Source organism: Erythrolamprus reginae, chromosome 1 (genome assembly GCF_031021105.1).
Source record: "Erythrolamprus reginae isolate rEryReg1 chromosome 1, rEryReg1.hap1, whole genome shotgun sequence".
NCBI classification, from domain to species: domain Eukaryota; kingdom Metazoa; phylum Chordata; class Lepidosauria; order Squamata; family Dipsadidae; genus Erythrolamprus; species Erythrolamprus reginae.
Window position 1 is genome coordinate 162,768,393 of NC_091950.1, and position 25,124 is coordinate 162,793,516.

Consider the following 25,124-nt stretch of genomic DNA (forward strand, 5'->3'; position numbering starts at 1 on the left):
CTAGGTTCTTAAGTAGAAAAGTTTGTAAGTAGAAGCAATTTTTCCTGTAGGAATCAATGTAAAAGCAAATAATGTATGCAAACCCATGAGGAAAGAAATAAAAATTTGGAATTTGAGTGGGAGGAGGAGGGGGAAGAAGAGGAGGAGGACAGTCGCTGCCAAAGGAAGAAGGTGAGGTGAGGGGAATAAAATCCCCCCAAAAGGTTTTAAAAAATCCAAAAGGCTTAAAAAAAAAAAGAGGGATTCTGAGGCGGTGAGGAAGAACATGCCTCCCATACACCCGGCGTGAGGCTACCTCCCATACAGTGCACCAGAGAGAGAAACCCAGGTGAACGAGAGTGGGGAACCTCCTGCACCTTTGACTGAAAGGCTGCTGCTGCTGCGACCTGCTTCCTCTTCCTTCCCATGCTGAACAGCTCCCCCTTCTCTCGCTCGCTCGCTTTGTAGCCGGCGCCTTTTCTTCACTGTGGTGACTCCTTGGTTTGGCTGAAGCCGAGTTGATCTGGCCAGGGCGAAGCGCCCCCTTTTGCCTTTCTGTGCCCAGACGCTCTAGTAGGCAACCTCATGCCTGATCTATGGGAGGCAGCACGAGGGAGTCACCACAGCAAAGTGGTTTATTCCCTGTCCAAGCGCCCAGAGAAAGGAAAATGCTTTGTTCGCTCTGGACTGTCAAAGCCTCCTTAAGCGCCACCGAAAGGCTCCTTTGGCAGTACAGAAAAGCCCGAGATGGCCGGGATTAAAGGGGGAATGGCAGGAAACTTCGTGAACACACGGTTCTTATCTAGAAATTTTTTTAAGTAGAAGTGTTCTTAGGTAGAGGTACCACTTTATTGATTTGTATCTTGAGGTAATTTCTGGAACCTATAGTATGACAAATATAATGTGCATCAGAAAGAAACCCTATTTACTGATTATTTTGATATTCATCATCCCACTCCATCTTGATAACTTTTATTAATATAGATCTCTCTAATTTTATTTTTAGGTTGAAACTCGAGAGGATGAAGAACAAAATATCAAGTTAAGTGAAATTTTAGAACTCTTGGTTGCTGCTGGATACTTCAGGGCAAGAATTAAAGGCCTGTCTCCTTTTGATAAGGTGAGACTATATTCATATATCGTTATTATAATAATGTGCAGGCTGCATGCTCTAAGCAGATTTAATAGTTTTTTGTCATTTTGATTTTAACCCATTTTAAGCGAAGTATAGATTATACAAACAACTGTTTTGTTTTCTTAATTCTCTTACCTTTCTTAGTAAAAGGAAATAAATATGGCTACTCAGTATAAGTTGAAAAGAAACATCAGGCATTATTTGGATTTTCCACTTCAGACCATTTAATGAATATGTTTATTCTAATTTTAGGTGGTTGGTGGAATGACTTGGTGTATCAAAACATGCAACTTTGACATTGATGTTGACTTGTTGTTTCAGGAAAATTCCACAATTGGTCAAAAAATGTAAGTTGATAGGGAACCTCTTGGAAACTAATTCCTTAGCACGCATTATGTTTTCAGCACAAAGTTTGTTTATCTAGGAAAGTTTGCAAAATTTCCAGTTATCTTGAATTGCTTTATAGTAGCTTGAAAGTAAGATAGGCATTTTGTTCTATGCATTATTCTCATATCCATTTTAGGTAATGCCAAAATAATCACATGCTGCTTTCATTAATCCAAGCAAGTGGGAATGGGGTACTATTATAGCAATAGCACTTAGACTTACATACTGCTTCACCCAATGACTAATCTGCATACAGACGGGAGATTGAACAACTAGCCTTGTGGTGCAGTCGGAACAATCTTGAACTAAACACACTCAAAGCAGTTGAAATGGTGGTAGATTTTAGGAGAAACCAGAGATGAAATTCAAAAGTTTCTAGGTTCTATCATATCTCAAGACTTAAAATGGACACATAACATCAAAAAAGCACAACAAAGAATGTTCTTTCTGCACCAACTCAGATTGCCCAACGAGCTGCTGATTCAGTTCTACAGAGGAATTATTGAGTCTCATCTGCACCTCTATAACTGTTTGGCTAGGTTCTGCAACCCAACAAGACAGACATAGACTTCAGAGGATATTTAGAACTTCAGAAAAAACAATTGCTATCAACCTGCCTTCCATTGAGGACCTGTATGCTGCACAAGCCAAAAAGAGAACTGTCAAAATATTTACAGACACCTCACATCCGGGACATAAATTGTTTCAACTTCTACCCTCAAAATGATACTATTTATTTTATTTATTTATTCGATTTTTATGCCGCCCTTCTCCTTAGATTCAGGGTGGCTTACAACATGTTAGAAATAGCACTTTTTAACAGAGCCAGCATATTGCCCCGCATTCCGGGGTCCTCATTTTACCCACCTCGGAAGGATGGAAGGTTGAGTCAACCTTGAGCCGGTGATGAGATTTGAACCGCTGACCTACAGATCTACAGTCAGCTTCAGTGGCCTGCAGTTCAGCACTCTACTTGCTGCGCCACTCCGGCTCTATAGGGCACTGTACACCAGAACAACTAGATACAGGACAGTTTTTTCCCAAAAGCCATCACTCTGCTAAACAACTAATTCCCACAACACTCTCAAATTATTTACTAAGTCTGTATTACTATTATTATTATTATTATTCTTCCTGTTACCTATCTCCTCCCATTGATGATTATATCCTTGTTGCTTGTATCTTTACGATTTATATTGTTTTATTTGTTTCCTCATATATGATTGCTATGACTATCATAAAATGTATGTTATTATTTTTGATGAATGTACTTTTTTTCTTTTATGAGAGCATGTGCACCAAAGACAAATTCCTTGTGTGTCCAATCACACTTGGCCAATAAAAATTCTATACTGTCAGTGCTTTCTCTAAGCAATTTACAGAGTCCAACAATCTGGGTCCTTATTTTACCAACCTCTAAAGGATGGAAGGCTGAGTCAACCTTGAGCCTGCTGAACTCTTAATTGCCCAACTGCTGGCAGTTGATAGTCAATAGAATTAGCCTGCAATACGGCATTCTAACCAGTCTGCCACAATGACACTTATACTCTGTTATGAGGATCATTTTGTAAAAGAAACCAAAAACCTCAATCTTTATGTATCTGTATAGTTTTTTTACATGAGGCAACTTAAAGGTGACATAATAGTTGTAAACATTTAAAAGTTTTATCTTGGTGGTTTTTCTTCCAAAAGATGAGAGGCTATGAGTCAAATGATTTGTCATAGAAATTGGCAGACCTGTCTTAATATTGTTGAGTTCTTACGTGCAATGTTTTTTTAACCCCCTCAGCCATTTAGATTACAATCCTACTTAGTGAAAATTAAGGCTCTTTGTATTAAGTGAGATTTCTAAACAAATTATGGGATGTGTTGTTTACCGGCAGTTCCATTGTATCCACAAGGGGGTTCTTTCAGGATGCTGTGCATATATATTTGCACATTTCTAAATTGTCTCATATTTGCCTTTTTCCAGTGCCTTAACAGAGAAGATTGTATCAGTTTTACCTAGAATGAAATGCCCTCACCGCTTGGAACCACATCAAATACAGGGATTGGATTTCATTCACATCTTTCCTGTTGTGCAGGTACATGCCTCTTGATATATCAAGATGGCGGTTTTGGAAAAACAGCTCTGCTGGTTAAAATAAGAAGTTCATTTTCTTAATTTTCTTTTTGATATATGTAACATATCCAGATCTATTTTTTTTCCAACTTCCCACAACTTTTTCTTTCTTTTTCTTTGTTGCTCTTAGTGGCTTGTAAAACGTGCAATAGAAACCCGGGAAGAAATGGGAGATTACATCCGGTCATATTCCATATCTCAGTTTCAAAAGATACACAGTTTACCAGAGGTAAACATTTGATTGCTATCTTCTGTGATTGAAGCAAAGCTTGCACAGTTGTTTCAGCCCATATAGGTTTAAGGACAGAAACTGATGTATCAAATGTCAAGAACTGAAACTGGATAAAAAACAAATGTCAGTACTCTTTCGTCAATGTTAAATATCTAGTTGTATTGCTAGCCAATTGAGAACATTTCTAAGATCATCTGGTAAATTGTTATCAACAGCCTTTTAAAGTAACATGCTCGTCAAGCACAGATAGTCATATAACTATTTTTTTTTAATTACAAGTTTAATTTCTGTAGTGACATTGGGATTTATGTTTAATGTCCCATTAAACACATTATTGTGACATACTACTGTATAATTCTATATGGTAGGTTTATCTTCTTAACATCATGTTCAGTTTTTCTTTGTTAGAAAACCCAGAATATGTTTAAGTTATTTGTCTCCAATTCATTTATAATTTATTTATTTATTAATTAAGCTTATATGCCGCCCACTCCCAAAGGACTCTGGGCACGTTACTTTAAAATTCTGTTAATAATTTATGGAAGTAAAATATAATTGTAAGCTTTTTATGATTAAAAAATAGGTGTGTATTTAAAATATTTTGAATTTGAACTGTTTTGTATTTGAAACATCTGACTTTTGATTTGAAACAGTTGTATAAAAGATTTTGATGTTTTCTATTCAAAGCACACTATCTTAATAATTTTGGAAGTATTTTATCTCAAAATACTGTTTCATAGCCTGAACACTTTGTTAAAAAAGATAATCAATGCAGATCATTTTAATTCTATAAAAGTTAAATAAAAAACAATTAACTTTTAAAAACCTGAAATGAGACATATTCAGAACAGTTTGAATTTTAAAAAAATCTTGCACTTTGTCATTAAAAACTGATTAGTTTTCAATATTCACATCATATTTTCTACTGGACCAAAGTACTTAAATTTAAAAGCTTTGTTTTTAAGAACTATCATTAATAGATTGAGATACTGTTAAAACATTCAATACCAGAACAAGTCTATCTTCCAATGTTAACTGGCTCTATTATTAGAAGTTGGCAAGCAATGGCTAAGACTTATTGATCAGAAAGGTTTATTTATTTATTTATTTATTAGATTTGTATGCCGCCCCTCTCCGTAGACTTGGGGCGGCTAACAACAATAATAAAACAGCATATGACGAATCTAATATTTAAAATAACTATAATAATAATAACAACAACAACAACAACAATAGTTGAGAGGTTCTAATCCCTAGCGCTGCATAATGGAGTGAACTTCTGCTACTTGTCCCAGCTTCTGTAAACCTAGCAGTTTGAAAGCACGCAAAAATGCAAGTAGAAAAAATAGGACCACCTTTGGTTGGAAGGTAACCATGTTCGGCATTTAGTCACATGACCATGGAGATGTCTTTGGACAGCACTGGCCCTTTGTCCTTGAAACGGAAATGAGCAGCGCCCCCTAGAGTTGGACTAGCAGAAATGTGCAAGGGGAATCTTTAAGCATCTTTTTCTTACTCTTGTGTGATAACTAATGTCAAAGTCTTTGCTTTTGATTAGACAAGTATGTTTTCTAAAACTATAGTACAGTATATTACAATATTAGGATGTTGTAATTGGGACTATTTAGAAATAAGTCCTGTTGAGTTTAATGACCCAGATAAGTGCTTGTTCAGTTGTATTCTCAGTGTGAAGGTGTCAGAATGACATAGCTTCCATTTTTGTGCATTTGAGCATCACAGTTATTTATACAACAATGTTTGCTATCTTTGCTATCCCAAAGCAACAAACTTTTGATAGAAACCAATAGCTTGTTGCTATTGTTTAAACTTATCTCACTTGCCTTGCAGGATGATGAATTCATGCAACGAAAAGAAAAAGCTATAAAAACGGTTAATGAGATCAGTGTAAGTGTAAAATGCAATTAGTTCAAAGATTTTTCAAAATGAACGTTTGATTTAAATATGCATTTTTTTTTACCTTATTTTTTTTAAATAGACCCCATATATAAAATATTTGCTTTTCTTAAGTTAGGAAACCTTTTCAGATGAATTATAACTACAACAATAATAACCCATTGTATTTCTTATTAATTTTATGTTCCGCTACGAATTGATTCATCTTTCAAAGAATATTATGATAAAAAGTTTCCATACCATTAGCAATTACAGTGGATTTGCCTGAATTTGTGCATTGTGAATCATATCACGGTTCATTGTGGTTTAGCATGACACAGGATGCGATGCAAGATTCCTAGCAGGAAACCAGCCAACTTCGGCTACCCATGTGTTTTACAGCATACAGCATATAGCTGTTAAATTTATATTGTAAATTTATTCCTCTTCTTTATAGTGAGCGTTCTTGGAGACAGTAAATATAAAAAAGAATTATCTCTTATTTTTCAGATAGCAGTACTAGGTTAATGCTAGATTAATTTTCAGTGGGACATAGAATTGTGGTATATCGAAATCCAAGTGTATGTTTTGAATATTAGCAATATATTTGGAGGTTTTTTTGGTCCTTGCAGGAAATGATGTCAGTTTCAAATATTGCATAAAAAGAAATTTAAAGATGCATAATTTGCATGGCTTATAAAGCACTTCTTCTGATGTACTGTGGTTTAAAATAAATTTACCCATTTGTGTATCTGCCAACATTGATAATAACATCAGAGTGAAGAACGGCTGAAAAACTCTTAACACAACTTTTTCTGGCAAGTCTATGAAGGAAGTTATAGAAACAATGATCATATTTGTTACTGTAGCTAAAATAAACTGCCTTTGTCATGGTATAATATAAACAAAGGGTATAATATCAAGTAGAATTCAGACATTGCAGTTCTAAAGTAGTTTTCCTCCTCAGGAAGGCACTTCTTTTGTTTTCTTTATTTGTAAAAAATGTAGCCCTAAACAATGGGGTGCAATGAGGGACATGTTTTGAGAATCCACTTTAATTTGCTTATTAACCTTTTTTGCATGTTCTATTCCTTCCTTCCTGCCCCATTCCCTTTGATTCTTATGATTCTTATGATTGCCAATTACAGTATATGGATCAATTATTTCAAACTAATGATGGTTTTCCAATCATATTTTTATGCCAGTGAAATTATTGATAGCTAAAAGACACTGGAATCCTGAATACATGTTTAATAAAAATTGTCTATGTGGCCCAATCACCAGGCTTTATCAGACTTAATATAGAAATATAAAATATACCTCGTAACTCCCTTCTTAGAATGATTTGAAGAATCAAATCAGTGCACAGAAATTTAGAGTATGTTTGCCAGGAAAATAACATAACATCCCAGCAGTCTCTAGAAATTTACCTCAATTCAAGGAAGACTTTAATTAATTTTCTTGACACTTTTATTTGATTTAGCAAGGCTGTATAGATAGAGGAGGTAAGGTGAAGCTTGCTTATTCATGTATAAAAATCTCATATATAAAACCTGTTCTTGTTAAATATTATTGTCAAAAATAATAATCAGAAATATCATGTCTATTTCCTAGGAACAGAAATAAATTAAGATGGTCACTACTATCTGAATCTAAGTGGATTGTTCATAGGGTCATACATTGGTCATTCTTTCTTCAATTCACTTGTTTTACCTTAAATTTAAGTACATTGCCTTGTTTTATAGCTTTTAATAGCTTATTATAGGTAAAAACATGTTTTTCATTTTTCCCATCTTAATTATACTAAAATGATCCTTACATAGCTAGCTAAAGCAGCTGTAATTAAGTCTCTGATAATTAAGCACAAACTAGAGACTAGAAGTGGAATTAATGATCAATTATCTTCAGTGATTCAAAATTAAATTTTATTTAATTATGCAAGGTATTCCTTTTTTTAAAGGACCAGTATTTCTTTCATTATTTGCACTGATGTGTGTCTTTATAGTTTTTTAACTGCAACTGTGCGCGTCATTGTTATTTTTAAACTGGACAGTTTGTTTAAAAGATGGCCTAGCCCTAGCCAAATAAATTTGAGTGATCAGAAATTCACTGAGTAAATTTTGGTATACTACTGAAAAAATATTCAACCAATTTTAAAACCTGTGTCTATGTATAATAATTAAGGAATCTATTCAAAATCTGTTCATTAATTTTGGGAATTAGCTATAATGAACCATGAAAAAGAAACAATGTTTTCAGTGATGAGTTGTTTCATGGAGCTGTTCCCCTCCAGCCCAGGCTGAGATTTCCGGGCTGAGAAAGGATTTCCCTTCCCATCTATCCACTTGAGAAGAAATGCTTCACTGGGCTGGAGAAATGGAGTTAAGATCTTCAGGATCATAGCTCCATTCTTGCCACACCTTGAAGGATTTTCTCTTTCCTCCATTCACTGAAGTAAGAGAACAAAGAATTTCCTCTTGGTAGACAGAGGGTAGGGAAAATCAATCACTGGGTTGCAGGAACAGAGCTAAAATCTTCAGGATTTTAACTCTGTTCCGGCAAACCAAGGAAAGATTTTCCCTCAGTGGATCTTAAAGATATCAACTCTTCTCTTGTGGTCCAATAAAGGAAACCCCACCACCCCCATCCGCTGTCCTAGTCTCTCCACTCACATATATGTGAAAATGACGACTAATATGGAGAAGTACAGCATACAATATTTAGTGTTATAAATTAAATTTAGCTCTATTTATTTTTCTTACTTCACACCTTAATTTCTTTGTCTACAGAGATCCTCAGTCATCCAGGTCGTGGTTGTCTCAAAGGTGCTCCTCCCCCCCGCAAAAAAAAAAAAAGCAAGTGGACTTTCTGGTTTTTCTTTGAAGATATTTCGCTTCTCATCCAAGATGCTTCAGAGAGCTGAAGAAGCTTCTTGGATGAGAAGCGAAATGTCTTCAAAGCAAAATCAGAAAGTCCAGTTGCCACTTGGGAAAAAAGAAGCATCCATGGGTCTTAATTTCTTTGGCTTAATATGTCTTCTTCCCTTTCAATACTTTGCATAATTCTGAACAATGTGATGGGTATTTATTGTATTCCAGGAGGTTTACAAGCCACGGAGAAAATATCAAAGACGAGTGGGAGCAGAGAAGTTACTAGATGAGGATTCCAAAGTTCACGCTACCCTCCTTGAATATGGCAGGTAAGTTAAGAATGAGGTCCCTTAAGCGACTTTCCAGAAAAATGGATGACTCCATGGAAACTTACTAAGGATTTCTTTATGACAAAATCGTTAGGATAGTTTGCTGTACAATACTAATATCTTCAGAGCAGTTGGATGCTTTGAGGATCGGTTTACATGGGAGGATAGTGAATCTACAATGCTTGGTTTGTACTTTGCATGAAATGTGTCCTCTAGAACAGGGGTCTCCAATCTTGGCAACTTTAAGACTTGTGGATTTCAACTCCCAGAATTGAAGTCGACAAGTCTTAAAGTTGCCAGGGTTGGAGATCCCTGCTCTAGAATACATCCTGAGATTTTATAAGCTGTTAGAACTGTTGCAGTGTAGTGACAAAAAAATTGAAGTAGATTCCTGCGAAATACAGGTAATCCTCAGTTTATGACCCTTCTGATATAAGAGAATATTAACAGCCCTTATCACCAAGATAATCCCCACCAACTAATCACCACTAATAATAAAATGAAAAACTCCCCACGCATACGCTCTTTATTAGCATAGGTGATATTACCTAGTTTGGTAATGAATCCAAACTAGATAACATCTAGTAGTATGCAACTACTATGAAATATAAAAATAGTATATAAAAGTTAAAAAATTTAAAAAGTGACAAGAAAGTTAAAACATAATTAAATACAGTGATACCTCATCTTACAAATGCCTCATCATACAAACTTTTCGAGATACAAACCTGGGGTTTACAATTTTTTTGCCTCTTCTTACAAACTATTTTCACCTTACAAACTCACTGCCACCGCTGGGATGCCCCGCCTCTGGACTCCCGTTGCCAGTGAAGCACCTGTTTTTGTGCTGCTGGGATTCCCCTGAGGCTCCCCTCCATGGGAAACCCCACCTCCGGACTTCCGTTGCCAGCGAAGCGCTTGTTTTTGCAATGCTGGGATTCCCCTGCTGGGATTCCCCTGCAGCATCGCAAAAACACAGAAGTCCGGAGGTGGGGTTTTCTATGGAGGGGAACCTCCAGAGAATCCCAGCAGCGCAAAAATGGGTGCTTTGGCTGGCAAAAGAGGTGAATTTTGGGCTTGCACACATTAATCGCTTTTCCATTGATTCCTATGGGAAACATTGTTTCGTCTTACAAACTTTTCACCTTAAGAACCTCGTCCCGGAACCAATTAAGTTTGTAAGACAAGGTATCACTGTAATTAGTTAAAAGACAAAGGAAGACACTTAGGGCACTAGTCAGCCCCATGATCGCACACTTCCCTGGGCTCCCGACGGAGGCTATGGAACCATGATACAACTCCTTTTCAGAAGGCCAGGGGAATGAGCACCTGTCTCACCTCCAGGAGGGGAGAATATTCCACAGGGAGGGGGACTAATTTTAGTGTCTGATTTAGGGTTTTTTTTTTAACACTATTTGAGAAAATTTGTTAATTTTATCAATTATGGCTTTTCCACTGCAGTCTGTGCTGTATTTTCAAATCTCCATCTCTTTTTGTTATCCCTCCTCTTAGTTTCACTGAGTATTTCTTGTGAGTATTTTCCTTTGTGTGGTTTGTTCTAATTGAGTTTGCAGTGTTCTCATTAATATGGCTTCACTTTTATTATTCAGTAGTGGTATTTGATGAACATTCTTATTTAAATGTTCAAGGTAAAACATACTTCTTTTTTGGAGGGGGGAAGGAGGTATTAGAAGAAAATTAACTTTTCCTTAACCCCAGCTACCACAAATTAAATGGTACATTATCACAAAGCCAAAGTAGTCTGATTTCATTATTTAGCTGTCACAATAATTTATAATTGATTTCACTCTCATTATTTCCTCCATGCCAAAATATATATTCCAAACAAATCAGAATATACAAATATTCACCCTTGTTACAGATCCACATTTGGTGTGACAGTATTATACCCTTAATCTTGGCTTGTGTTTTACACAACATTAATGATTAATAAAATATGACAGATTGGATTGCTAAGCCTAAATATAAATACTAGCCCAGTCCCTCCACAGTCACATGATTACACTCCGGAGACTCAGCCATATTTATGGCCATTGGCAGCTTCCCAAGGTCACACGTCACTGCTTTTTAGTGATTTTGCTGAACATAGCAGACCATAGGTTTGTACTTACAACCACTACATTCCCTTAACAACCATCACAAAAAAACACCCCTCCTATAATTAGATTGACCATATGCCCCACTTGTTTTATGACCATTATGGCTTACTACCATAATAGGCAGGCTCCATTATGGTCGTAACTCAAGGATTGTGATCTTAAATGATCTCTGAAACAACAAGGATTCTGTTATTTTCCATCCAGATTTTCAGCTTTATGTCTTTTCCATGCAAAGGAAAGATGTCAGGGACTGAACCTTTGCATGTTAAACCTATGTTCCACCACCTACCGGTGGCCTATCGGCTGTGTTTTATAGCTTTGTTGGAATACATGTTAGAATGAATTTTGTATTGCAACAGCTACAGAATCAGTAGATGGAAATGTTTAGTTTGCATCTATGTTTATAATCCATGGTTCTCTTTGTTCTGAGTAGAGTTTCTTGTGATAATTTAGTCAGTTAAAACTGTTCAGCAGCAAGGCCCGTAGTGACTGTACACAATTTTATTTTGATCACTATGGCTGTGAAACCATTCTCTCCTACCAATCTGTATGGGTATTTAATAATCCTTTGCTATAGTTTCTATAGGGTAAAATAGAATTTCTATAGAATAAAGCAGAATTTCTAACAAGCTTTGACAACTTAGGGAAAGGTGAAATAGAACTGTAGCTGAAAGAAAGGTCCAAACTAGAATTTCACTGGAGAGGGCATGTGAAAAAATGTACAGCCTTAGCGAGAGTCTAGCTTTGCAGGGCAACAGTGAAATGCTCTTGGAAGAAAGATAGTCCTTTATTAGCTACTCCAGCAAGAAGCAGCACTAGAGTAGCAAAACTGTGAACAACTTTTTATGTATTTATTTTATTTGTAGTCATCGGATGGTGTGCTGTTTTAATTATTTATTAAATTTGTTGGCCACCCATCATAACAGCTAGGTGACCTTGTGTGGCTTATAGTGTTAAAAAAGGAGGCATAGTGGTATCCCCAAACCCCCCAACACTTTACCCTTAGATTATCCATGATTGACCTTTCCAGATTCCTAAGAGGTCAGTAAGGGGCGTGCATAAGTGCACTAGAGTGCCTTCCGTCTCCTGTCCTATTGCTCTCCTATATCTCCTATACCATTCTTCTTTTCCTATATTTCTTCTATTCTTTCTTTGATATATTTTATTCCTATTTCTTCTATTCTTTCTAAGATATATTTTTCTATAAATATATCCTCTATAACCTTCATTATGTATTTATTATATGTATACCAATATAACCCTCATTGTGTAATGGACAAAATCAATCATTCAATCAATCAATAAATAAAATAAATAAATAAAAATACAAAAATGTGTCTATAATAAGAATAGAATATTATAAAAATACAAATTATCAGCTACAACTAAAAGATGGGGAGGAAGGGAGGGAGTATAATGAGCGGGAGAGGAGGTGGGATCTATTGTTAATCTATCAACAACCTCTAGTGCAGTGTTTCTCAATTATTTTCTGCCCCCCCCCCCCGGAAGAAGTAAACATTTCGCACCCCCCAATTCTCCACTGGGACAATGGTTTGCAATATTCCACACGTTTTTGCTGAAAAAACTCAAGCGGCTTATCAGCATGATTGGGGTGTAATGTGTTTAAGTGACACCTTAATTTATTTGGCTTCATGCCGTCTGCTGCTAACGTTTTTAGTAAACATACCAGTCTTTCCTTGTCTCCCATCGTAGTCACAGTGAAGCCAAGTGCCACATACGCTTCGTCATATTTCCTTATCTTAGCTTTTGGGAGACTTACATTTGTCTCATTATCTCCATCTCTCTCTTCTCCTTTCTTTTCATTCCTGTTAGATATTTTTCCATGGTGTCGCTAAAGGTTTGTTATATGCACTTCATAGCTCCTGCTGTGTTGTTCGGTAAAAAAAAGACCCTACTCCCTGCGGCAAAAAAAGCATGTTCCCCGTGGTCACGTGCCCCCCTGGCATTGCTCCACGCCCCCCCAGGGGCCCCTGTCCCACTATTTGAGAAACACTGCTCTAGTGTGATGTCCCCCCATTAAAGCCCCAGCTGTTACATTAGTTTAGGCAGTTTGGGGGGTTCAGGTGCCCTGCCCAGCATCCAGGATTGAGCTACTGAATTTTAATGGCAAAATAATTGGAGCATGGCTGATTTTTCTTTTTATTCAAATTATCATTGAGGAGGAGAGCTGGAGGCCTCTAAAGGCAAATCCCTCCCTTCTCAAACCACTGAAAAATGATGCAAGAACAATTAATTAAAGAATAGTAAATTTAGATTGCTTATAAGAAGATTGTGGTAAAGTTCCCCCAGTCCACCAGAAGGGATTGAAAAGGACTTGCTTATTTCAAGGAAGCCATATCGATCACCTCTTATTTTTTTTTAAAGGATTGGAGGCCAAGAGGTTATCTTTCACTGCTCATACACACATAAATGCATTTTATAGTATATCATATATTTACACGAGTCTGCGGAGAGGGGCGGCATACAAATCTAAATAATAAATAAATAGATAGATAGATAGATAGATAGATAGATAGATAGATAGATAGATAGGGAATCACCCCATTATCTTGGCTTGTTACTACATTGTTATAGAATTCTCCAGTGTTGGTTATTGTTTCAGTTATTATATAAGATGCTTATTCCTCACATTATTTTGAACTCATGACTAACCCAGAACCGCCAGTCTTGATTTTTGTGTGGGGAATGCCTTATGCATGGACAAAGTGACTTCTTTTATTAAACTAAAAGGAAGCTGCAAAATCTTTTGGTTTTCTCTGGTTATGTATTACAGGAGGTACGGGTTCAGCAAGCAAGGAAAAGTTGAGAAGGTAAGATTGTTTCTTTCTTCATAAGCGCACTGTACACAGCCCTCAAGTAGACTTTGTTATATGTCCTACCTGGCATTATCCACAAAGAGCATTTGAAAGTGGCAGCTTGATTTCACTATTTCCTTATTTAGCACAATTACAAAGGCAGCACTAATTGTTTGTTAACTTCGGGTTACAACAGGTGGTATTTGTCATCTTTGAAGCCTTGCATGACTTAGTGGCTGTGGCGAGGAGGGCGTTTGCCCAGGTTCACCTGGTGCACCAGTTGCGGCCCAATTTGGACAGGGAGTCACTGCTCAGAGTCACTCATGTCCTCATCACCTCAAGGTTTGATTGCTGCAATGCTTTCTACATGGGGCTACCTTTGAAAAGTGTTCAGAAACTTCAGATCGGTGCAGAATGCAGCCGCGAGAACAATCATGGGCTTCCCTAGATATGCCCATGTCTCATCAACACTCCGTGGCCTGCACTGGCTGCCGATCAGTTTCCGGTCACAATTCAAAGCGTTGGTTATGACCTATAAAGCCTTACATGGCATCGGACCAGAATACCTTCAGGACTGCCTTCTGCCGCACAAATCCCAGCAACTGAATAGGTACCACAGAGTTGGCCTTCTCCGGGTCCCGTCGACTAAGCAATGCTGTCCTGGGAGGACCCAGGGGAAGAGCCTTCTCTGTGGCAGCCCCAGCCCTCTGGAATCAACTCCCCCCGGAGATCAGGACTGTCCCCATCCTCCTTGCCTTTCGTAAGCTGAAAACCCATCTATGTCACCAGGCATGGGGAAATTGATATACCCCTCAGCTATTATGGTTTATGTATGGTTTGTTTGGGTTGTATGATTGCTTTTTATTATAAGGGTTTTTTAAAAAACTGCTTTTTAAACTCTTTGGAGAGGGGTGGCATACAAATCTAATAAATAATAATAATAATAATAATAATAATAATAATAACAACAACAACAACAACAACAACAATAACAACAACAACAACAACAATAACAATAATAATAATTAGTGTCTGGATACCAGCAGGACTGTATTGCCCCAAAAGTTATCTCCTCTCCTAATGAGATCTAAGAAGGTGCTGTAGCTTTCATTCCAAATCTATCCAGAAGTCCCCAAAGATAGATGATATTAGAGTATATTGAAGAGACAAAATTAATGTGCTTAGAGTTTAAGAGTCATTACATTTACACAAGAAATTCACCCCCTCCTGAATTATTTTATCTGGCACTGTCTATTAGATTTTTGTATATACTGTAGGTTTGAATAACTCTTTGCTGCAGCCTAGTGGATGGTTGTGACCCTTTGTGTCTGACAGAATTATATCTTTGAGTTTGACTCAGCAAACCGTGAATTTAGCATCATATGTGAACCAAATTGTTCTTGTTTGGATTCAGCATTATTTCTTTAATAAATTTAGGCTGTATGTTGATGGTTTCTTTTGTCTTGAGATTCCATCCATTTTTTAAAATTTTAATCATACATACATCCTTTCCTTTGTAATAGCCTGAAGACAAGAAAGTTGTACTGCCAGCTGGACTTGCATCATCAGGAAAAAATGATACTTATACTGAGGATGACCTTCAAGCTGCTGAAGAGGTATCCATAATTAGTATTTCTTGACTAAAAACCTTGGGATCTTGTTCAGAAATTAACTTTCTGATGTTGCCCCCTGTTCTTTTTAAATTCAGCTTCGTATCAAGACATTGATGACCGAGATGGCTGCAATGGGAACAGAAGAGGTAAATTAGTTCAATATTTAGTGTCTAAGAAAAAGTTCATTATTTGCTTTTAATGTTTATTATTAAATTGCATGTGGCTGTTTAAGAGGGAGACACAAGTGAAAATAATTCTGAAAAATTGATGTTTCACCAAATTGGAATACTGCGGTTTTCCACTACAATTTGATTGGAAAAGTATTTCCAAAGTATTGCAGCCTTTCAGGTAGAGATTACTGGGTGGAGCAAGCTAAGCCATTCAACTGCATTATAAATTGAAACAAGGTAAAACAGCAGCCTCAAGGAAAAATATTCCCTATTAGTTTCTTTGTCAATCTGCCACCCTTAAGAAAGCTTGTTGTTAAGTAAATACCAAATACAGGTAGACTTTGACTTATCATACAGCAGTTCACTTAATGACCGTTCGAAGTTACAACAGCATTAAAAAAAGTGACTTATGACTATTTTTTATTCTTATGACTATCTCCATGGCCATGGGATCACCTTTTGCGACCTTCTGGCAAGCAAAGGCAATGGGGGGACACCAGATACATTTAACAATCGTATTGAGTGTTAAGTGAATCTAATTTAATAACTGCAGAGATTCATTTACTGTAATAAATGTGGCAAAAAAAAACCTTGCAAAATTAGGCAAAACTCATAAATTAGCAACATACATTTTGGGCTCAATTGTGGTCGCAAGTTGAGGACTGCCTGTACAGAGTTATGAATTTGGAGATTCCCTGCCAGTGATGGGCTACCAAAATTTTTACTACCACACTGTGGGTGTGACTTATGTATTTTGTTGCAACATCTTTCAGGGCAAATTGGGTGCTCTGGGGTGGAGCTCCAAATTTTGCTACCAGAATTGCATTCCTGACCGTTCCCATAGGAGCCCATCACTGGTCCCTGCCCATGTGATAAGCTTGCAACCAAACAGACGTGATTCGGAAAAGAAAAAGAGGGATGGGAAGGAAAAAGGGAAAAGCACAAAGAAACTGGAGCATCGGTGGAAACAATTAAGTCCTTGAAACTTTTTTTATTGTATCCCTGATCTTCATGGAGGTATGCATTTGTAAACCAACTTGAGCTATGCTTTCAGGGCAGATTGACCGCAAGCACCGTAGGCCAGATAGTCGGACTTCAGTCTGATGAAATCAAGCAGATCGTATCAGAATATGCTGAAAAGGTAGGATATTCTCATGTTTAAGCAAACTTTGATCTAAGGCTGTTTTGTTTTCGACTTCCTATATGTCAACTTTTTAAAAACAAACTTCTGCCCATTGGAATAGAAATGATGGGTGAGCCAATCCTAATTTTGAATTTCGTTTGCAGAAAATTATACCACCAACACAAAGGGAAAGCCTCAAAACCGATTATTTCTTGCCAACATTTAGTTGTGTTGGAAATAATGCAGAATGAAGCAGTAATACCTAAAGTAATGAATTCAAATTCTAAAAAAAAAATGGACCACGTGCCTTGGCCCCGATTCCTATCCATGCTCATTTTCTTGTTTTCTATAGGAACTAAATCCTTAGGAAGAGCACGTATGATCATAGCTCAGTCTTTCTGTAGACATCCTGAGAAATTAGACTTGATCAATATAAGGATTGTGGTTACTATTATTAAATAACGCAACACATGTTGATTAGGAAGGTGAACATATCAAATAGTATACATCCGCCATTTTATAGAGACTCGTGTATAAACAGCAGCCCAAAAACTGTACTTGACAAGTTGTTTCTCTGGTTTTTTTTACATCCCCCTCCTCTCCTCATTTCATCCCACCTCACATCTAGCAATCAGAACTTTCTTCAGAAGAACGGCCAGAGAGACTTGGAGCTGCCCAGCAGCATAAAAGGAAGGTGGCTTCCTTAAACAAACAGATTTTACAGAAAACCAAACACTTGGATGAGGTATGTTTTGACAAGGTTCTTCCCTATCTTTCATGAATCATTCAGATACATGCTAAAAACTTACCAAATTTGTGATCAGTTAATTTCCTTTTACTGTTTCTTTTTTCTTTTCTGATAATAGTTGAAGGCTAAATGTGCTGATCTACAGGCAGGATGTGATGAGGCTAAAAAGACACTACATGAGGTAAACTTTTTTTTCTCAATCCCTTCTTCCTGCTGTCGTTTCTCATACTTGCATGAGAAATTGCAGAAAATGAATGGAGCTATTTAAAATGATGTGCATGCGCACCAGCAAATCAAAGGAGTAAGATGCACTTGTAGTAATATGGGTTTTATTGTTGCTTTTTAATGAAGTGCTGAAATCTTTCCATTGGGTAGTTATTTATCCAGATGTATTACATTCCTTCCATAAAATGCAATTGTTATTTGCAATGGAAGAATTGTTGACAATTATTGCCCACCAAGACTGTTGTTTTTACAGTCTTGGTGAGCACATTTTAATAATAATAATAATAATAATAATAATAATAATAATAATAATAATAATAATAATAACAACAACAACAACAACAACAATAATAAAAACAGAATGAAACAATGAAATGATGAAACATCTTCATGTCCCAGATACTTGGGAAGGTGGATAAAAATGCCAATTCATATCTACACATCTGGCTCTGTTATTAATAATATTAATAATAATTTTAAATGTATACCCCACCCACAATTCCAAGCAACTCTGTTGAAGTTCAGAGAGATCTGTCCTTCTTCAGTTCTAAGAATATGTCACTCCAAGTTGTGTTTGTTCTGAAGACCAAGTAATTATTTTGTGCTTACTCTGAGGAACTGTAGCCTATTCTTTTACCTATACAGTGGAACCCCGACATAAGAGCTGCTCTACTTAAGAGCAACTCGAGATAAGAGCTGGGAGGGGAGAGATATTTTTGTTCTACTTACAAGCCCAAATTCGAGATACAAGCGCCAAGGAGCTGTCTCCTGAAGCCAAACGCTAACTTCCGCGTTCGGCTTCAGGAGACAGCTGCGAAGCGGCGCGCGTGTTTTAAAAGGTTGCAGCCGGCCTGGGGGGCTCGGGGGGGTGCTTGCAGCTTTCTTTCTTGCTCTTTTTCTTTCTCTCTTTTACCTTCCCTTCCTCTATTTCTTCTTTTCTTTCTCCTTCCCACCTTCTTCCCTCCCTCCCTCCCTTCACTCATTCCTCTCTTACTCTCCCCTTTCATAAGTTTCCTTGCTTCCTTCCTCTGTTCCTGTCCCTTCCCTCTTTCCTTCCTTCCTTCCCACCCTCCGTCCATTCATTCACCCATTCCTCTCTTGATCGCTTAAAGCCGGTCCCTGCTGCAAAAAGGGTTGGGGACCTCTGTCCTACAGGATTGGGTGGCAGAGAAGTTGAACATATGTAAATTTAAAAGTTTAAGAAAGTTTACAAGTTAAGTGAAAGAAACTTCATTATTCATTTATATATACATGTACATTTCTTCATTAAAAACATGTCTTTCTGCATAATTTAGACTAACTTTATGAGTTTTTTGAGGGCTGGAACCAATTAAAATTATTTACATTAATTCCTATGGGGAAAAGTCGTTCGAGATAAGAGCTGCTCGACTTAAGAGCCCAGGTCCGGAACGAATTAAACTCGTATCTCGAGGTACCACTGTATATAATTGGGTACATGTATGCCTAATTATGGACAAAACAAATCGAGATGAATTCTAGTTATATTTTATTTGATGTAGGATATCTTAGTGCATCTGATCAGTGCTGTAAGCTAGTGGAGGAACTGCATCAGATGTTCAAAGGATTCAGTCACCACTGGAAATGTTGAATGGATTAGTGAAATCAGCATGCTTCACTTCATTCTTAGATTTCTGCAGAAATAAGTGTTATATCTGCTTCGTGTTTCCTGTTTTATAAATTTCAAAGAATCAAAGAATGTAGCAATTGTGGTCAAACAAGAAAAATTATGCTAAATGTGTAATATGTCTAGTCATGTGATCTGCTGCTACTGTTTGGTTAGAGAACAATTATGCTTTTAGAAATCATGCTCGTTATACAATGAAAATGTTGCCAGATGTTGCCAAGAGTTCATAACAGATAAAATCTTAGAGGGTGTATTTTGCTGATTAGATTTCTTTTAACCATCTTTTGATCCACAAAATGTTTACATCATCTGTTATAAATTTTGATTTCGTAGGTTAAGTCGTATAGTGAAAAATTAGATAAGGAACTGGCAGCTTTGGAAGTGGTGGAATCCCAAGCAGATGCAAAGTACGTTTATTTCCATTCTGCTTTATTCCTTTTGTAGTGGTGTACTTCATTGTTTATTTTTTTTCCCTATATCAATAGCATAATATTTGTGTCAGAAGTACCAAAATACTTCTGAACTGAAAGAATTAGCTGGTGATATCACCGCTGTCTGGGGGATGCCCAATGGAGGGCCTTTTCATGTGTCCAGCAGGAGCTGGAGAGAGAGATGGGAGCTCAAATCTGCTCTATGGCAGCTTTTGGGTCTCGAATGTGGGCTTGCTAATCTACCCAATGTCCTGGCCACGTGACCCAATTTGTTGCTTATATCCTAAGATTTTTATTAATATTGCTTCTTCATTGCTTATTTGACCCCTATGACAATCATTAAGTGTTGTACCACATGATTCTTGACAAATGTATATTTTATTTTATGTACGCTGAGAGCATATGCACCAAAACAAATTCCTTGTGTGTCCAATCACACTTGGCCAATAAAAAATTCTATTCTATTATACTATATTAAGTAAGATTTACTAATTTATCTGTTTTTGTTTTTAATTTTATGCTGAGCTAAAAAGAGTATACACACAACATAAATGCTGTTATGAATTACACATTTATTGGAGTCAAAATTTTGTTTTCACTGTTTTCACAAAGTAGATGGCTTGGAATTGCAGTGAGTAAGAGACCCAGATCTTACATCCCAAAATTATAGGCCTTGGTTCATAATCTCTGTTTTTCATTATTTACTAGCAGATTTGGAAGGATTAGCAGCTTTAAATATCAACAAAGACACATGCAGCCAGCATTGGAATTTAGAAAGAATGAGAACGTTTGGCAGTGGCTGGATACAAAATGACTAATTTATTTATTTTTAAAGTGTTATTGCTTTAAGCCACATACTTGTTTTTCTCCCGGGAATTAAATGGGTTACAGTTTAATTCTAATTTACCAAGAGTTAGGGCATTAGTTTTAGTTAAATGATTTAAAAATTCAAAAGGGCTTTTTATATGTATTTTTAAGAAGTAGAACTGGTAAATAACATTTAGTAATATGTAAGTGATCAGAATTTACTTTAATGTGCTATTCATGTTGTTTGGCGGGACCCAGGAGAAGAGCCTTCTCTGTGGCGGCCCCGACCCTCTGAAACCAGCTCCCCCCAGATATCAGAGTTGCCCCCATCCTCCTTGCCTTTTGCAAGCTCCTTAAAACCCACCTCTGTCGTCAGGCATGGGGGAATTGAAATTTTCCCTTCCCCCTAGGCTTATAGAATTTATACATGGTATGCTTGTATGTATGATTGGTTCTTTAAATTGGGGTTTTTAAGATTATTTTTAATATTAGATTTGTTCACATTGTCTTTTTTATTGTTGTTAGCTGCCCTGAGTCTTCGGAGAGGGGCGGCATACAAATCTAATAAATACAAATACAAATATGCATACAAATTTAACATTGGTGAACTGATTCAGGGAATTTGTGCATACACACAGGAAGGCAGAGAGAGACAGACAGAGCGAGTGAGTGAGCAATTCCCAAGTTGGAGTTCTTCCTAGCCTTAGCGTGGGTTTGTGTTTGTGTACTCATACAGTACATGTGTGTATATATACATGCAGACTCATATATTTTTGCCTTTGTTGGAGTTCTTCTTCTCAGTAGCATGATGATCACAGGAAAGATGTGGCATCTTTGAACTATTATCATCAGGTTCACCATGTTCACCCATGAAAGCTCTTAATCACCCTTTTCCTTTTAAAATTTGGAACATTGCACTCTCATAATTAGCATAACTCACTAGTGTAGTGCAGCACAATTTTAGGGTGCATTCCAGAGATTACAGGATATTTTTAAAGCTCTCCCTTTCTCTCTCTCTCTGTGTTCAGAGAGAAAGGCCTCTTAAAAAGAGTGACCTTATTTTACTAATCTGTGACTTCAGGAAGATCACACCCATATTTTCTTGATTTCCGAGAAGATAAAAAGGAAACTTGTTACAAGTGTGCCAAATGAACACTTGGTGTCCAATGGACAAAGTGAAGAACAGAAAAGCAACAGCTTTTCCCAAGTGTCTAAACACAGTAAAAGGTGATTCCTTTAACTCAGTTTCTCTCCACTCTACAGATGCCTACATGGTGTTCAAGCACTTGAGCACAGATGGGTAGAATGGTAGTTTAGATGTCTTAATTTTTGGTCAATGGTGATTTGAATTCAGAGATTTTTCCAAAATGGACAAAATACATCAGAACAAATTATGGACCAAAGTGGTTTTACGAATGTTCTCACTTTTGATCCCTATTTTTACTGTATACGGTAATTTTTGAAAGAATATCATCAATACGACGCAAGTGCATTTCATTTTTACTTGTTTGAATAGAATGTTAAGCATATTCTCTTTAGGAACTTCGGTTTGAACCTATTGCATTTATAAAAGTAATAATAATAATAATAATAACAACAACAACAACAACAATAATAATAATAATTATTATTATTATTTATTAGATTTGTATGCCGCCCCTCTCCGAAGACTCGGGGCGGCTCACAACAGTAATAAAAACAGTATAACAATGGAACAAATCTAATAATAAAATATATAAAAACCTCAATAATTAAAAACCATACAGCACATACACATCAAACATGAAATATAATAAGTCTGGGGCAGTAGTCTAATAAATCAGGTTCATACAGAAATTTAAAAGGTTCAACTGAAGTTCCTTTTTTTTTTTTTTTCAAAATTAACATTTTAGAAATATTTTGCATAAAATGAAATGTAACTACTGTTAGTACATGGTTGTTTTTCCACAAAGTTTTGGTTTATTAAGCCTATTTGCCATCTTTCATTCTGTGGCATCAGCTACAGCTGATGTGTCAAACTTGTGGCCAGTGGGCTAGATGTGTAACACACTGGCTATGCCCACCCCGATTTTAGCAAAAGGGAAAAAAAGTTGTGATACGTCATGTGATGACAATGTGACAATGTGAGTTAGACACCCCTGAGCTAGAGTGTTTCAGATAATTGGGGGGGGGGAGAGATTTTGTCTTCATCTAATGCTTACGTTGGAACAGATGTTCTGCATCCTCAGGTTTAATTTATTACACATTATTATTCTAGCGTATTACAGAAACTTCGAACGCTGGTGGCAATGAACGAGAATCTTAAAGGTCAAGAACAAGAATTTAAAGCACATTGTAGAGTAAGTGTGAGAACGTTATTTAGATATGTTTCTGTTGCTGTTTGTGTAATGCTGTATGAGAAGCTCTTTTAAGATTGTGGTACATATGTTCGTTTTGCAGTATTGTGTAGCAAAATAATTGCCCACCTGTGATCATGCTACACAGGTAGGATATGCAGGAATGAGAGACTATAAATTTCCCAAGACTTTGGAATCCTGATTGTTTCACAATACTAAAAGCCACATGATTTTTTTTAAAAAAAATCTAAATTAAGCCACTGGAATTAAGAAAGTTAAAATAAAGAGTGGATTTTGTATTTGAAAAGATGGCTCTGGGACTGGAACATTTTTGGGTACCTTGTTCTTTAGATCAGACTTATTTCCATCTAACAGTAGATTGTAGAGTTTGGTAAATAGCAAAGTTGAACTGAATAATCTTGCCTCATCATTTGCTAATTTAGATTAATCAAGTTAAATGTCAGTAAATGTGTCACATAGCTAGTGTTCTAGTGGTCTCTGTCCAATAGCCTATCCAGGCATTTTCAGGTAAATCTGGTCAATGTAGACTTAATTGGATTGACTTGTGCTAAGTCATACCTAAGCAGATACTGTATATGCTTTCTAATTCCAAGAATTCTCAACGAAGAGAATTTCTAATTACATTATTAGGCTAAGTGGATCATTCATTTAACCTGATGTTAGGCTGCTTCCTATATTACCATGTCTGTAGTCTTAGGCTGTAATTAGCATTTGCATGAGTTATTAATGTTACATGGAGAACATTAATGAGTTATTAATGTTACAAGAGAAATTGGAGGCATATAATTTTTTGCTGTGTGAATGGCATGCATTTTATTCTGAAAAGGCATTAGGGTAAAAGTAGGAATCAAGATAAGAGAAATGAAATGTCCTATGAATTTTCAGCTCTAGTATCATAATGTCTTTTAGGATAACAGTTATAGATTGCTAGAGAATTGTTTTTACCAAACTCATTTAAATTCCCTAAAATGTTGTGGCTTCAAAATCTCCTTTGATATTTTTTAAAAAATGAAACTTGTTTTGCAGGTCCATGTTTCAACTATTTTTTTCTTGTAATCTTGATAGTGGGTGCATTTTTAATCAATGTAGGAATAATAACAGTTTCAAACCAGCATACAGCTTTTATTTTCCAGTGCAAGAAATATTTCAGAAAAAAAATTATCTGTTTCTTCCAGCCCCCACCCCCCAAAAAAGTTTGCAACTGCCAACAGTAGAACATCCTATTAAGTTAGTAAAGTAAGTTCTATCTTAACAAAGTTTTAATTTTATTTTGTCTCTAGTCCAGGGCTGTCAAACCCGTGGCCTGCAGGCCAGATTCATCACATGCTGGCCACACCCACACGCAGTTTAGCGAAGGAGGGAAAAGTCATTATATGTCACATGACATCGTGATGATGCGAGCTTGACACCCCTGCCATATGTATCTTAACCTAAGTTGAACACAGTTTGTGTTCTTGATTATTCAGTTCTTGGCTTCTTTTTCCATAAAGAATACAGTGTTGAGAGATGAACTACTTTTATTTTTATTATTCTTTAAGGAAGAGATGGCACGCCTCCAACAAAACATCGAAAATTTGAAAGCAGAAGCGGCTGAAAGTGGAGAGGAAAGGGTAAACAGCAAGTATTGGAACTTTCTATCATTTGCTTTCTTGATAATTATCTTTGATTGAGAAAACCTTTGCAATTATCTGCTAGTTCTGGTTAGAAACGTGTTAAAGTGTGTGCAGAGCAACCCTGAGTTATCAAGGACATGCACATAGAAACGGGGTATTGCAATAGATATGCAGCAGATATGAATAATTAACCAGTCAGACACCCAGATACACTAAAGTGCATATAGTGTTTACTTTAAGAAATAGAACAGTCCAAATAAACATTCCAGGTCATACATGTTCAGAATCTCTAGAAGTACAATAATCTTCTTATCAGTTTACATACACATGAAACTATCAGAGCATAACACACAGATTACTAGCACAAGTCAAACAGAAGTAAAACAACAAAGAAAAATAAGCCATGATCTTTAGCTCCCTCTTATGGCAACTTGCAATACTACAGCCAATCAAAACAGCATACATTTTAAAGCTACATTACTTCAACCTATACAACCATACATTGTCGG

General features: G+C 36.6%; 1 protein-coding gene across 2 annotated transcripts in view; it reads left to right on the forward strand.

Moving 5' to 3' along the window:
• Nucleotides 1-25,124, forward strand: part of CCDC93 (coiled-coil domain containing 93) — a 249,195-nt gene that overhangs the window by 205,869 nt on the left and 18,202 nt on the right. The window contains exons 2-16 of one of the 2 annotated variants that reach the window (XM_070730997.1): nt 986-1,099; nt 1,367-1,461; nt 3,474-3,585; nt 3,754-3,852; nt 5,704-5,760; nt 8,847-8,947; nt 13,862-13,898; nt 15,407-15,499; nt 15,592-15,642; nt 16,721-16,807; nt 17,418-17,534; nt 17,656-17,718; nt 19,741-19,814; nt 22,903-22,984; nt 24,541-24,612. In XM_070730997.1, the coding sequence (XP_070587098.1) occupies nt 986-1,099; nt 1,367-1,461; nt 3,474-3,585; nt 3,754-3,852; nt 5,704-5,760; nt 8,847-8,947; nt 13,862-13,898; nt 15,407-15,499; nt 15,592-15,642; nt 16,721-16,807; nt 17,418-17,534; nt 17,656-17,718; nt 19,741-19,814; nt 22,903-22,984; nt 24,541-24,612 (1,254 nt within the window). Of the gene's footprint in view, nt 1-985; nt 1,100-1,364; nt 1,462-3,473; nt 3,586-3,753; nt 3,853-5,703; nt 5,761-8,846; nt 8,948-13,861; nt 13,899-15,406; nt 15,500-15,591; nt 15,643-16,720; nt 16,808-17,417; nt 17,535-17,655; nt 17,719-19,740; nt 19,815-22,902; nt 22,985-24,540; nt 24,613-25,124 lie in introns of both variants that reach the window. The other variant, XM_070731005.1, reaches the window with a different exon arrangement.